At 38.5% G+C, this 14,210-nt stretch overlaps 1 protein-coding gene across 2 annotated transcripts in view; it reads right to left on the bottom strand.

The window, feature by feature from the left end:
* Nucleotides 1–14,210, bottom strand: part of Hsd17b12 (hydroxysteroid 17-beta dehydrogenase 12) — a 247,081-nt gene that overhangs the window by 74,849 nt on the left and 158,022 nt on the right. Inside the window, exon 4 of one of the 2 annotated variants that reach the window (XM_045159260.1) lies at nucleotides 3,175–3,279. In XM_045159260.1, the coding sequence (XP_045015195.1) occupies nucleotides 3,175–3,279 (105 nt within the window). Of the gene's footprint in view, nucleotides 1–3,174; nucleotides 3,283–14,210 lie in introns of both variants that reach the window. The other variant, XM_004663338.2, reaches the window with a different exon arrangement.

Raw genomic sequence — 14,210 nt, 5'->3', positions numbered from 1 at the left:
GAGGCCTGGGGAAATGCCTATACTTATGCCTAATCAACAGTGCTATAAGAAAAGTCCTAGAATTCTAGAAAATGGGAAAAAGTGCTTGAGAGGAACCATGCATCCTGTTCTCATATCCCTTAACAGATAATTCCACCAGCCTAAGTTCAAACTAAAGCCTTTCCATGTGCAGTTTTCAATTAGGAAAAAGACGAGAACAACCCTTCAAACCTGCACCAACCTGATGTCCAGGATTTTGTCTCTAACGCCATATTTAGAGTACCATCTGTTTCACAGTCACTCAAGGAAAAGCAGCTAAAATTTATACAAAGCAAAGAAGAATTATGATACAATGCACTCCTTCTAAAAGTAAGCCATACTCCAACATCAGTCCAGGCAATTAATGACTTTCTTCCTCTTTTTATTTAGGGTTAATCAACCCACTTTCCTGCATAAACCAGCCTTATTCATTTCCTAGGCCATTATTCATGTAAAAGGATGATTAAAAAAAAGACAACAGTGTGTGTATATATATATATACCTTTGAGTTATAGCTGCTCATCTGGAAGCTTAAAAAGTCAAGATTTTTACCTGTGTTAGTGATGCTAATGTATTCCAGGTGTAAGCTAAGAAAGAGGAACTTGTGAAGACTTCTGGCAGAAGACTATATATGCAAAAAGGCCAAAACTAGCCCTGTGTTTTCATTCATCTTTTATGTACTGGTTCTCTTGTAAGTCTGGAAAGGAGTACAGTGTGAATATATGGGGCATGAATGGTGACTGGACCGGCTAAGAAAGAACAGCAGGTCAAAGTCTAATTAGTCACAGGTATAAGAATACTACATAGGATTATACTTGTGTGAATGATTTTAAAACCTGTCTTTTTTAGGATTTATACAAAAGACCTTTTTTTAAAAAAATACTCATTTACTCATTTTTATTTATTTATTTATCTGACAGTGTGTGTGTGTGTGTGTGTGTGTGTTGAGAGAGAGAAAGAGAATGGGTGCACCAGGTCTTCCAGCCACTGCAAATGAACTCCAGACGCATGCACCCCCTTGTGTATCTGACTAACGTGGGTCCTTTGGTTTTGCAGGCAAACACCTTAACCACTAAGCCATCCCTCCAGCCCAAAAGACCTATTTTTAAAAATAGCATAGGATGTAAAATTGGGCCTTTATGACTAAATAAATGTTGGGAACCTTTTTTTTTTTCCTTTACTTATCTTCCTTTTATAACCTCATAATGAAAACAAGTCCAGGGACTACAGAGATGGCTCAGCAGTTAGGAAGTTAAGACTGAGTCTGACCCTCCAGTACCCACATAAAGCCAGATTCACAAAGTAGCACAAGCATGTGGAGTTTCTTTGCAGTGGCTGGAGGCCCTAGCATGTCTTCTCTTTCCCTCCCTCCCTCCCTCACTCCCTCCCTCCTTCTCTCTCTCTCTCCTTGAAAATAAATAAATAAATAAATAAATAAATAAATAAATAAATAAATAAATAAAATTTTAAAAAGAAAAGATCAAATGCCATTTTTCTACCATTTCAGGCAGTGAAGTAAAGAGATTTACTGATGATTTACATGCCTTGATTCTTTCTAGGAATGACTATCAAGGAATTGTGGAGATTGCCAGAGTATTTTTTATTATTTTTAAAACAGTATATATAATATTTAGTTTCATTATAAAATTCATTTATATGATGATATTCACACAGATATGCAATAATATATCATTGTGTTTTGCTCATACTTTTTTCCACACAACCCTCCTTCACCTGTCCTTCCCATATTTTGCTGGTTTACTTCCTTGTCCTAAATAATAATCCCTCTTTGGCTTTATATTGTATGTGTGTGCGTGCGCGCGCTCTCTCTCTTTCTCCCTCTCTCTCTCTCTCTCTCTCTCTCTCTCTCACACACACACACACACACAATGAGATTACAAACATGAGCAAAACCATAGTATTTTGGCTCTCTATCCATACCTCTCCCTATCTTCTGGTGAATCTTTTCCATAAAAAAATGTTCAATGTTGATATTTTAGCAAAAGCATCTTTTTTTTTGCTAACAAATAAAGATGAGTTATAACAAAACAGAGTAATAGGTTTACAGAAGACAAATAGAAGACAGACCACAGCCCCCACCATGAAACTCACTCTATCTTAAGACTTTAGGTAAATCTCTAGGCTCTCTGAACCACAGTTCCAACTGGGGTATCTGTCTAGTAAGAATAAAACTTGGAAGTGGCTATTAAAAAAAGAACTTGGAAGTGTATGTAGAGGTTTTCTTTTATGTATAAAGCAGATATACAATATTTGTAGTGTTAAAATTTCCTATGAGGTAAGTAGAACTGAGTGATAGATATCTATCTACAAAGGTTTGTGAGGGAGCAAAAAATAAACAAAAGGTTAAGAACACCTTTTTCTTTTGGTGTGTGTAATATGTGTGGTATATGCACTTGTATGTGCAGTTGCACAGGCCACAGGAAGACACTGGGTATCCTGTATCACTTTTTTTTTGGGGGGAGGGGGGGCGTTAGACTGGCTGACCAGCAAGCCCCTAGACAGCCTCCTGTTTCTACCCACTTCTGAGCTCGGGTTATAAGTGTGTAAGGCCATGCTGGGCTTTTTATGTGGGTGCTGAGGATCAAAGTCAGGTCCTCTTACTTGTGCAGTAAGCACTCTCATACACAAAGTCATCTCCCTAGCCCTTGAGATCACTTTTTTTGAACCTCATTTCCTCAGCTATAAATAGGTCATATCAGCCATCTTAAAAGACTATTATGATATAAAAATATCTACATTTGTGTTTTTGAGACAAACTCTAATTATGTAAACCTGGCTGGCTTGGAACTTGCTAGGTATACCAAGCTGGCCTCTAACATATGGCAATGAATGTTCCTACCTCTACCTCCTAACTGCTAAGACTGTAGGCATGCACAACTATACCTGGCTTTAAACATAGCTTAGTACGTACAGAGAAAATGAGAATAGAAATAAAGCAGACAAAATTGTACAAATAATCCTTATATAATTAACACAAAAAGATTAAAATCATCTAATGATCAATATATTAATAAAATAATCTTCTCGCTAGTCACTTTACCACTGAATACCTAACACTCAAAGATAAAATAAAGGAATAGTAAAAGCCAAATAATGCATGCAAGAAGAGATCCTAAATGTGGCAAAAATACAAACCTAAGATGCCAATTTCGAGACCTGCCAGGGCTGTTTTTATTTTATCATAAATGTCTTCTGATGTAAAGTCAACTGCAATGGTCTTTGTCTCCACTTTGAATTTTTCTGCTAGAAGAAAAAAAAATTAATACAAATGAGAAAGGATAGGGAAAATTAATACATGGCAATTAAGACTAAATTACTTGATTATATTGTCTTTCAAACTCTTCATCCTACATTTGATATGACATTTAGACCAGGATAATTTTAAGCAATCATCAGACCATCTAAGAGATGATACAGTCAACAAAACAACAGTTCAGCAGTTAAAAATTCTGGTGGTGTACTGGGATGGCTAAATGTTCCTTAATCAACTTTATAATTAGTAATAATAACTACATTTTTAGATACAAGTAATAAAACATGATTCATATCATAATGTTACATACTCCTTAAATATCATTGGCTTTATGATTTTCATTACAAATTGATGCCTCCTAATTTCAGGTAAAGTTTTTATGTTGTAAAATATCTTAAAGGGGTATACATTAAAAGAAAATTTATCTTATTAAAATGGAAATTTAAAAACTGGAAGTAAAATGAATAGAATCTTACTGTAACTTCAGGGCTTTGTTAATAACTAATAGTCAGGACAGTGAAAAATCTATATAAAATGCATAGCAATAGATCTCCAACCTTGGGGGTGAGGGGGACTCTTAACACTCTCTATTGTTAAAACCCCAAAGTCTAAACAAAACTGATGGAGTTAAACGATGTACCACCAGAGTAGGTTGCACTCCCAAGACCTAGCACTGAGTAAGCTGCCCAGGGTAAAGACTCCCTGCCATGCCTCACCTTACCCAGTTAGTCCTGCAGACAGAGCCCACAGCTCAGATTAAGGATCAGGACCATTTGGCATCACCTAGACTCCCCAACCTGACTGCCTGGACCAACACCCTGAGTAGGGACAACTGAGCTAGTCATACTCCCAAGACCTGGCACTGAGTAGGGTACCCAAAGTCTATGTGACCATCTCATCTCCCTATGTATGCTACGTAAATTAAGTCCCACAAGTACAACTACAACCCACATAGCTGGAACCTTGGCCGACCTGCCTGTGCCTCTATGGGATGGGACAAATGACCAAGATGCAGTCCCCAAACTAGACCCACATGGAGAATGTACTACAAAATTCCAGTATGTCTATCTCAGACCTCTGGGTAGACTACCAGCCTATACACATCAGAACCAAGGCTGACCACCCCACTCAACACAGGCTCCATAAGAGCTACTCGTACTGGTCAACAAGACCAAAGGACCATCTCCAAGTAGGCAAATCCCAGAGCAAAATAAGTAATATAAGAAACCAAAGCAAGATATCTGCACCAAGAATGCCTAGTTCAATAGGTGAAATCTCTAATGCAAACAACTTATTAAAAAATTCCAAACTGTGATTACAATAAATATATTAAACTTACTGAGGCCATGTACAAACAGCAAAATGAAATATAAGAGAATCAACAAAAAGAACTCAATGAATGGCTGAATAATATAGAAAAGAAAAAAAAGGATTCAATAGATAGTGATATGGATGAAAATCAAGAAAAAAAATTCAATGGACAGTGGAATGAACACAATGAGGACAAAATCAAATGCAAGGAGGAATTCAAAGAGACAATAAGTAAGTCAAACCAAAAAAACCAAAAATGGAATCCAAAAGAGACATGGAAATGCTGAAGAAAAACTTTGTGGAAATCACAAAAGAAATCAGTCATTTAAAAGACTCTCAAGAAAGCCTCACCAATATAACAGATCATGTAAAAGACAGACAACCAGGGCTTGTGGACCCGACAGAGAAAATAAGAGTAGAAAGGGCTGGAGAGAAGGCTTAGCGGTTAAGTGCTTGCCTGTGAAGCCTAAGGACCCTGGTTCAAGGCTCAGTTCCCCAGGACCAACATTAGCCAGATGCACAAGGGGGCACACACGTCTGGAGTTCATTTGCAGTGGCTGGAGGCCCTGGCGCTGCTCTCACGTGCTCGCTCTCTCTCTCTCTCTCTCTCTCTCTCTCTCTCTCTCTCTCTCTCGCTTGCTCTCAAATAAGTAAATAAAAATAAACAAAAAAAGAAAAAGAAAAAAGAGTAGAAAGCCAAAATTAAAAAGTTTACAATCATGTACAAACCTTAAAATGAACAATCATTAGTGTCGGAGATAGGCAGGGCCCTGGGTTAAAGCAAACCTAAGCTGTCTGACACAAAGACCCCAGGCCATGGAGGGGTAGCAGCAGCCTGAGCAGCTGGTCATATCTTGGGGACCAGACCAGCAGGGGAGTTCCTCCCCCCATTCTCGAGGGTCACAGTGAGCCTAGACTACTGGACAAAATCTCTGACCCCGAGACTGGCAGGAAGTAAGGACACTCCCTCTCTAAGCATGGGATACCTGGACATTCAGATAGGTCTTAGGCTTTGCCCATAACCCTGTAGCCTGTGGCCAGTTGCCTAGGAAACTCCTTGTAATGTATCAGCCAGCACCTTTGCAAATCTCATCCCCTGTACTCTATACCTTCCCTCTGTCATTGCCTACATGCAGGAATGAATGTTCCCCATGCTAATTAGGCATCAGCAAGCAATCTTGTGCATCCAATCCCCTTAGGACCCTCTTTCCACCTTCAACTGCTTATAAACTCATTTCCCTGACAATAAATCAAGAGCCCTTCACTGAAACTGACTCCCAGGAGTGATTTTTTTTCTCCTGTCATGCACACACAACCTTAGTCTCCATGGTTGCCTACAATGCCTTCTGGAAAACTATGACAGGGCCCCATAGGACAAAGGAAGCCACACATTAGTATCATGGGCACATAAGAGGTGGAAAAGCTGTATTCAAGGGGTATGGAGAATACCTTCAATGAAATTATAGAAGAAAAATTTCTGAATCTCACAAACAAGAGGCCTATCCAGGTACAGAGGCACACAAGATCAAACAAAACAGGAGAAGGGAAAAAGTCCCAATCCAAATTATAGTTAAAATACTAAACACAGACAACAGAGTATTAAAAGCAGCAAGAGAAAAATGGCTTACCACTTGCAAAAAGTAAGCACATCAAAATTATGGAAACTATAAAAACCAGAAGGGCATGGAATACAGGAGATCAAATCTGAAAAGAGTATATGGCACCCAATCCAAAATGTTATACTCAGAAAGCTTATCCCTTATTACATAAGATGAAAGGAAAACTTCCCATGATAAAATCGAGCTTTATAAATATAAGAGCACTAGCCCAGCCCTACATATAATACTGAATGGAATACTTCACACAGAAGAGAAAAATAAACATGCTCAAAAGTCTACAGGAGGGAAAAGACAATAATCAAGACTGGAGCAGACATGAAAGCAAATGGATATCAAAAAAACATGAAACTTCACAAAATCTTCAACCTGACAGGGAGTGATTCAAAACTTTCAATTATAACTCTGAATATCAGTGGACTCAAATAACCAATCAAAACATACAGATTAACAGGCTGGACCAGAAAACTGGATTCCCTTGCTGTCTGCAAGAAATCAACCTTACCACTAAAGACAGACAACACCCAGGGTGAAAGGATAGAAAAATATATGCCATATACCAATCAAGTGGAAATAGTTAACAAGCAAGTGTGGCTATACTAATATCTGACCAAAAAAAAAAAAAAAAGACTTTAAACCAAAGGCAGTCAAGACAGATAAAGAAGGCCACTTTATACTCATCACTGAACAACTGAACAAGAAGATATTACATCTTAAAATAAATCATAAAATATATACATCAAATACAGGTGCACCTAATTTTATGAAGCAAAATGTACTAGCCAATAAATCAGAAATAAATCTCAACACAACAGTGACTGACTTTAGTATGCAATAATCATCAATGGACAGAACATCTAAGTAAAAAATGAACAGAGAAATAATGGAGCTAAATAGCACCCTAAATCAAATGAGCTTTAAAAACATCCACAAAACATTCCTTCAAAACTCTACAGACTACATATTCTTCACAGCAACTCAGGGAACCTTCTGTAAAATAGATCCTAAGTTAAGACATAAAGCAAATCTCTACAAGTTTAAGAAAAGTGACAAAATTTCCTGTATTATACATAATACAATAAAGCTAGAACTCAACAAGAGAAACAACCAGAGGTGGGGGAGGAGAGACTACCTAGAGATTGAAAAATACACTGTTATGACTAGGTTGTTGAAGAAATCAAGAAGGCAATCAAAAAACTCCTGAAACTGAATGAGAAATGACAGCAGACCAAAACAATGGGACACAATAAAGGCAGTCCTGGAGGGATGGAAATTGGAAATCCAGAGACTAGAATCACTGGTTATGGATGTCAGACTTGGAACTGCAGATGTCTGGTGTTTACCTGATGGTTGTTGATTTTGCATTGGTCCAGTCTCTCCTTGTTATACCTTATAGTAATGGAAATGTTTACTCTGTGCCATTATATTTTGGACATATGTTATTTGTTTTGATTTTAAAGGACTCACAGTTAAGAGACAGCCTTAAAGTTGATAAAGTTAATGGACCCATTGAATTTAGACTGGATACAATTTATAGCATGAGATGATTATAAGGCTGTGAGGGCCAGAGGCAGAATGTGGTAGTTTGAATGTATATCCCTCATAGCCTCGGGTCTTTTTTTTTATTTTTTAAATTAAGGTTAAAGTTCCTGTTTAAGATTCCAGCAACCTTGTGGATGGACCATGTTGCTGTGGGTGGATCTAAATTCCAGTCCAAAGGTATAGAGAACAGTCTGAGTTCTGGGGGTCCTGCTTGCTGCTGGTATTTATTAACTGCTTTTTTGTATTTGCTGGTGTTGGGGCTTGCTGGTGGTTCCTCTTTGCTTGAACTTATGAGTGAGAACCAGCTTCCTCTGCCACTTACAAAACTTCCTCTGCTTTTATCTATAAAATGAAATAAACCTGTTCCTCTCATAAACGGTGTCTGGTTTGCACATTCATGAAGCTGCCTATGACAGAAAGAATATTCCCTAACGTCATATATGAATCCAGTATTATATCAATAACAAAACAGAGACACAGAATGGAAAAGAAAATTATAGAACAATATCTCTAAAGAACTTAAATGTAAAACTCTCAATTTTTCCCTTGGAAATCAAACCCAAGAACATACCTATTTTAGACAGGTCAATGAGGCTAGGATGAATAATCACCAAATAGTTTTATGTGAGGAAAGGATTTATTTCAAGCTTAAAGAACAGGGGACATTTCATCAATGGCAGAAGAAGCTAACTCCCATTCATACATCTAAGGAGAAAAGTCACCACTAGCTGGCAAACACCAAAAACAGCAGGCATGAACTGGCAGCAAGAAGCACACCTAGAGCTCAGACCTGCTCTCTCTACACCTTAGGGCTGGACTCTAGGATATGCCCCCAGAGATACTTCCTACAGTCAGGTGGCTCGAGATCCAAGTTACAACTTTAATAATACACCTGACTCTATGGGCAATACAGGCAACCTACCACAATATCAAAAATATCATCCACCTGAAACAAATAGTTTTTGTTTTTTTTTTTATTCAGTGATACAGAGATGGTTCAACATATGGAAATCAATAAACTCAGTACATCTTATTTGTAGACTTAAGGACAGAACTCACATAATAACTTGAATAGATACTTAAAAGGACTTCTAGAAAATATAATATCTCCTCAAAAAAAATACTGGAGAAAATAGGGATGGAAGGGTTACATCTCAACATAATAAAGGCTATAATCAACAGAGATAAAGCCCATACTATCTGTTGCAGTCAGGTTCACATTGCTAGCAGAAATCACCTGACCAAGAGCAGCTTGTGTGAAAAAAAAAGGTTTATTTTGGCTTACAAACTCAAGGGGAAGCTCCATGATGGCAGAGGAAAATGATGGCATGAACAGAAGGCAGACTTCATCCCCTGGCCAACATAAGGTAGACAAGAGCAACAGGAGAGTATGCCACACATTAGCATGGGGGAACTGGCCATAACACCCATAAGCGTGCCCCTAACACTGCACCACCTCCCAGAGGCTTTAATTTCCATTTACCATCAACAGGGGAGACTAGCATTCAGAATACCCTTGCCATCAGCAGGGGACACTAGCATTCAGAATACCCAAGTTTATGGGGTACACCTGAAAGAAATGACCACATTCTACCCCTGGTCCCTATAAACTGATATCCATACATGATATAAAATATAATGCATTCAGTACAACTTTAAGAGTCCCCACAAACCTAATCCTAATGATGTTCAATCATCCCCGTAATCCCAAGTCTTTTAACTAAGACACAATACCACCCCCCCCCAAAAAAAATAAAACCATAATGGCACAGAATAAACACTCATACTGCAAAAGATGGCATTGGGCAGAGAAAAGAAATATTCAACCAATACAAGATTTAAAACAACCAGGGCAAACATAAAACTCTGTAACTCCAAGTCCACCAACTTTAGCCAATAACAAGTCTCCTAGTTTGATAATTTTAACCAGCAACAGGTCTCTGGAGTTCCAATTCCACCCCTCCAGCTAGGTTACTCACACAGTCCTGGAAAACTTCATCTGGGGCCAGCAGCTTTCCTTAGCTGACATCTCATGGTCCTGGCATCTCCACTGCAAACCATGATTCATCCTCATGGCTCCACTGGGTCTCAATGCAGGCAATCCATCAAGCCTGCTATGCAATGCCCATGACCATTTCCAAAACATAAGACCACATTGCAAATTCAATGACCTTCTCTTTCTTGCATTTCTTATACTCCGTATTACCAAGAAGGGTGCTAATTCGTTAATCCAGGGGTAGTAAAGCAGACTTTGAAGAACAGAACACTCCTTGAGTAATCAGGCCCCTCCAAAAGAGTCTACATTCTTCCTGTTGCCCCAGTGTAGGTCAACTAGCCCAATCTCAAAGATTGTAATCTCTCAATTGCAGCTGAATGGACAACAGTTCACTCAAAGATTTTTCTTTCTGTGCCATATCCTTTTGCTCACACCAGTCCATTTCTATGGAAGACAACCTTGAAAAAATTCTCAGGATGAAACATAACAGCAAGCCTCTCACAAAAACTGCTTGTAGCCCAGTGCAAATGAAGATTTCTCACCCTCATAAGTCAACCCTCACAGTTCATAGTTCTTACTATATTCTGGTTTTTTAACTCTGACCAGAATAGTCCATCAAGCTGTACTTACAGCACTGTAAGGCTTCTCTTAGACCAAGGTTTCAAATTGTCCCACATTCCCCTTGAAAATCAGCTCCAAAAGGCCAAAGCCACACAGTCAGGTATATACCAGCAACGCCACTCTCAGTACTAACTTTAATGTTGCAGTCAGGTTCACATTGCAGGCAGAAATCACCCAACCAAGAGGAACTTGTGGGAAAAAAGTTTTATTTTTGCTTACAAACTGGAGGGGAAACTCCACAATGGCAGAGGGAAAGGATGGCATGAGCGAAGTATGGAGATCACCCCCGGGACCATATAAGGTAGACAACAGGAACAGGAGAGTGTGTCAAACACTCGCATGGGAAAACTGGCTATAACACCCATAAACCCACCCCCAACAATACACTGCCTCCAGGAGACTTCAATTTCCAATTGCCATCAGCTATAAGACTAGCATTCAGAATACCTACGCTTATGAAGGACACCTGAATCAAACCACCACAACATCTAAACTGAGAAAATATGAAGCATTTGTGTTAGGAACTGAAACAAGACAGGGGTGGCCAGTCTCCCTACTATTATTTAACATAGTATTTGAAAACTTAACTTAAGCAATAAGACAGGAGGATAGAAGGGATAAAAATTGGAAAGGAAGAAGTCAAACGAGGATAATTTGGAGAAGATATGATTTTATGTATAAGTGACCTCAAAGAATATACCAGGTAATTTATAGAGCTAATAAATTCTTTCAGCAAAATGGTGGGTATAAACTTATCACACAAAAATCAACAGCCTTCATCTATGACAACGAAAAACATACAGAGAAAGAAATCAGGGAAGTAGTACAATTTTCAATTCACACAAAAAATTAAATATCATCAAATATTCCTAACCAATCAAGTGAAGGACCTTTACAATAAAAACATTAAAATACTGAAGAAAGACAATGAGGAAAACATAAGCCAAAGGAAAGATCTTCCACATGCATGGACTAGAAGAATTAATATTGTGAGAATGGCCATCCTACCAAAAGCAATACACAGAATCAAATCAATGCCTAACAAAAGTTTACTTCACAGAAATATAAAAAGTACTCCTGAAATTCATATAGAAATACAAAAACTCTCAAGATAGGCAAAAATAGCCTTGGGGGGGGGGGAATACTACTGGTACTAAAACCATACTTGCCTATAATATAAATAGTATGGTATTGGTACAAAAACATGAAATTAGAAACAGAATAGAATCAAATAGACAATCCAGGGGTAAGTTCATGTAACTACAGCCACCTGATCTTTGACAACAAGGCCCTGTAGGTTTCTCTGACCAAAAGCTCATTGTGGGTGATAGCCCCATGTTGGTACTGGGAGCTACAGGTCAGTGCCCCCTAAGAAAATGAGGAAAAAAGGTAACTAATATATAGGAGTTAGAGAGGAGAGAGAGAGGGAGGGAGGAAAGGAAGGAAGATGTAAAGGATTTAGGTTAGACTTGATCATACCTTCTCCAGTGTCTTGTGGTTCAGGTGTTTCCTGTAAGGGCCTGGTGAAGGTTCAGACATTTGGTCTGACTTTTAGGAAGTAGAATTTTATGGTACCATTGCCTTTTGGGTCCAGATTAGTATTTCCCACCCCATTCGATGCCATGCCTTCCCTCCTCATCCCCCCTACTGTCTAGTCCAAGAAATGCTTGCTGGGTATGTAAGGTATCTTGGGTAGATTCAGGTTAGGTGCTGTGACACTATGTGGCAATTTTTTTTCTGTGATTTTGTAAGTTCACTGAGAATGATCTGTTCCAGATTCAACCATTTTTCCTCAAATTTCATTGTGTCATTTTTTCTTACTGCTGTATAGAATTCCATTGTGTAGATATACCACATCTTAGTTATCCATTCTAGTGATGGACATCTGGGTTGATTCCATCTCTTAGCTATTACGAATTGAGCTGCTACCTACATGGTTGAGCAAATCTCTCTGGCCTGTGGTTTAAAGGTTTTAGGGTAGATGCCCAGTAAGGGAATAACTGGGTCTCTTGGTATCTCTATACTCAGCTTTTTCAGGAGTCTCCATATTGCTTTCCGAAGTGGGTATACCATCCTACATTCCCACCAACAGTGGATGAGTGTTCCTGCTTCCCCACATCCTTGCCAGCATTTATTTCCATTTGATTTTTTGATGTTTGCTATCCTTATTGGGGTAAGGTGGAATCTCATAGTTGTTTTAATTTGCATTTCTCTGATGATTAGGGATGATCAACATGTTCTTAAGTGTGTGTTTGCCATTTCTATTTCTTCCTCTGTGAACTGCCTGTTCATCGCTTTGCCCCATTTTGTGAGGGGGGTCTTTGACTTCTTACTGTTTAGATTTTTGAGTTCTTTGTAGATTCTAGAGATTAGGCTTCTGTCAGTTGGATAACCTGCAAATATTTTCTCCCATTCTGTGGGTAATCTATTGCCTTTGCTTATTGTATGCTAGTCTGTAAAGAAAACTCTTCAGCTTTATATGATCCCACTTGTTGAGTGACTGTTTAAGATTGTGAGCTACTGGGGTTTTATTCAGGAAGTCCTTTTCCATTCCTGTATCCTTGAAAGTGCTTCCTAAATTTTCTTCCAGTAGTATTTGAGTTTCTGGTCTTATATTGAGGTCTTTGATCCATTTAGACTTGAGTGTAGTGCATGGTGAAACATGTGAATCAAGTTTCAGTTTCCTACATATGGTTATCCAGTTTGTCCAGCACCATTTGTTGAAGATGCTGTCTTTTTTCCAGCCTATATTGTTCGGGCCTTTGTAAAATATCAAGTAGCTATAGTTGCTTGACCCAAAGTCCGGGTCCTCAAGTCTATTCCATTGGTCTATACTCCTGTTTTTATGCCAGTACCATGCTGTTTTAATTACTATGGCTTTGTAATATAGCTTTAAATCAGGTATGGTGATGCCACCAGAGGTATTTCTTTTGCTGAGGATATGTTTGGATATGCAAGGCCTTCTGCCTTTCCATATGAACGTTGAGATCATTTTTTCTGTCTCTGTGAAGACCACTGTAGGGATTTTAATTGGAATTGCATTAAATCTATATATTGCCTTTGGTAGGATTGTCATCTTCACAATGTTAATTCTCACTATCCAGGAGCACGGCAGGTCTTTCCACTTTCTCAAGTCCTCCTCAATTTCTTTTTTGAGTGTTTTCTTTGTATAGATCTTTGACTTCCTTGGAGCTAAGTTCATTAGGGAAATAGGCCAGTAGTTTTCTTTTCTTGTGGCATCTCTGCCTGGTTTTGGAATTAGGGTGATACTAGCTTCATAAAAAGAGTTGAGTAGCTTTCCCTGTTCTTCAATTGTGTGGCACAGTTTAAGGAAGATTGGTTTGAGTTCTTCCATGAGGTTTGATAGAATTCAGCTGAGAAGCCATCTGGTCCTGGACTCTTCTTCTTGGGAGGTTTTTTTTTTTTAATTATTATTACTTTTTCAATCTCCCTGAGTGCAATGGGTTCATTGAGGTGATTAATCTGCTCTGAGTTTAGCTTTGATAGATGGTATGCGTCCAGGAGTTTATCCATCTCCTCCACATTATCCAGGTTTGTGGAGTAGAGGTTTTTGAAATAAGTCCTGATAATTCTCCCAATTTCACTTATGTCTGTTGTGATCTCTACTTTTTCATTTTGAATCTTGTTAAGTTGAAGCCTCCCCTTTTTTTGCTTGACCAAATTGGCCAGGGTTTTGTCAATCTTGTTTATTTTTTCAAAAATCCAGCTCTTTGTTTTGTCAATTGTCTTGATTGTTCCCTTGGTTTCCAATTCATTAATTTCTGCTCTGATTTTAATTATTTCCTTCCTTCTGGAGCTGTTTGGGTTGGAT

The sequence above is a fragment of the Jaculus jaculus genome, chromosome 9, assembly GCF_020740685.1.
Source record: "Jaculus jaculus isolate mJacJac1 chromosome 9, mJacJac1.mat.Y.cur, whole genome shotgun sequence".
In the NCBI taxonomy this organism is placed as follows: domain Eukaryota; kingdom Metazoa; phylum Chordata; class Mammalia; order Rodentia; family Dipodidae; genus Jaculus; species Jaculus jaculus.
Note: the sequence above shows the minus strand (reverse complement) of the source record. Positions and strands in the feature narration are given on the sequence as shown.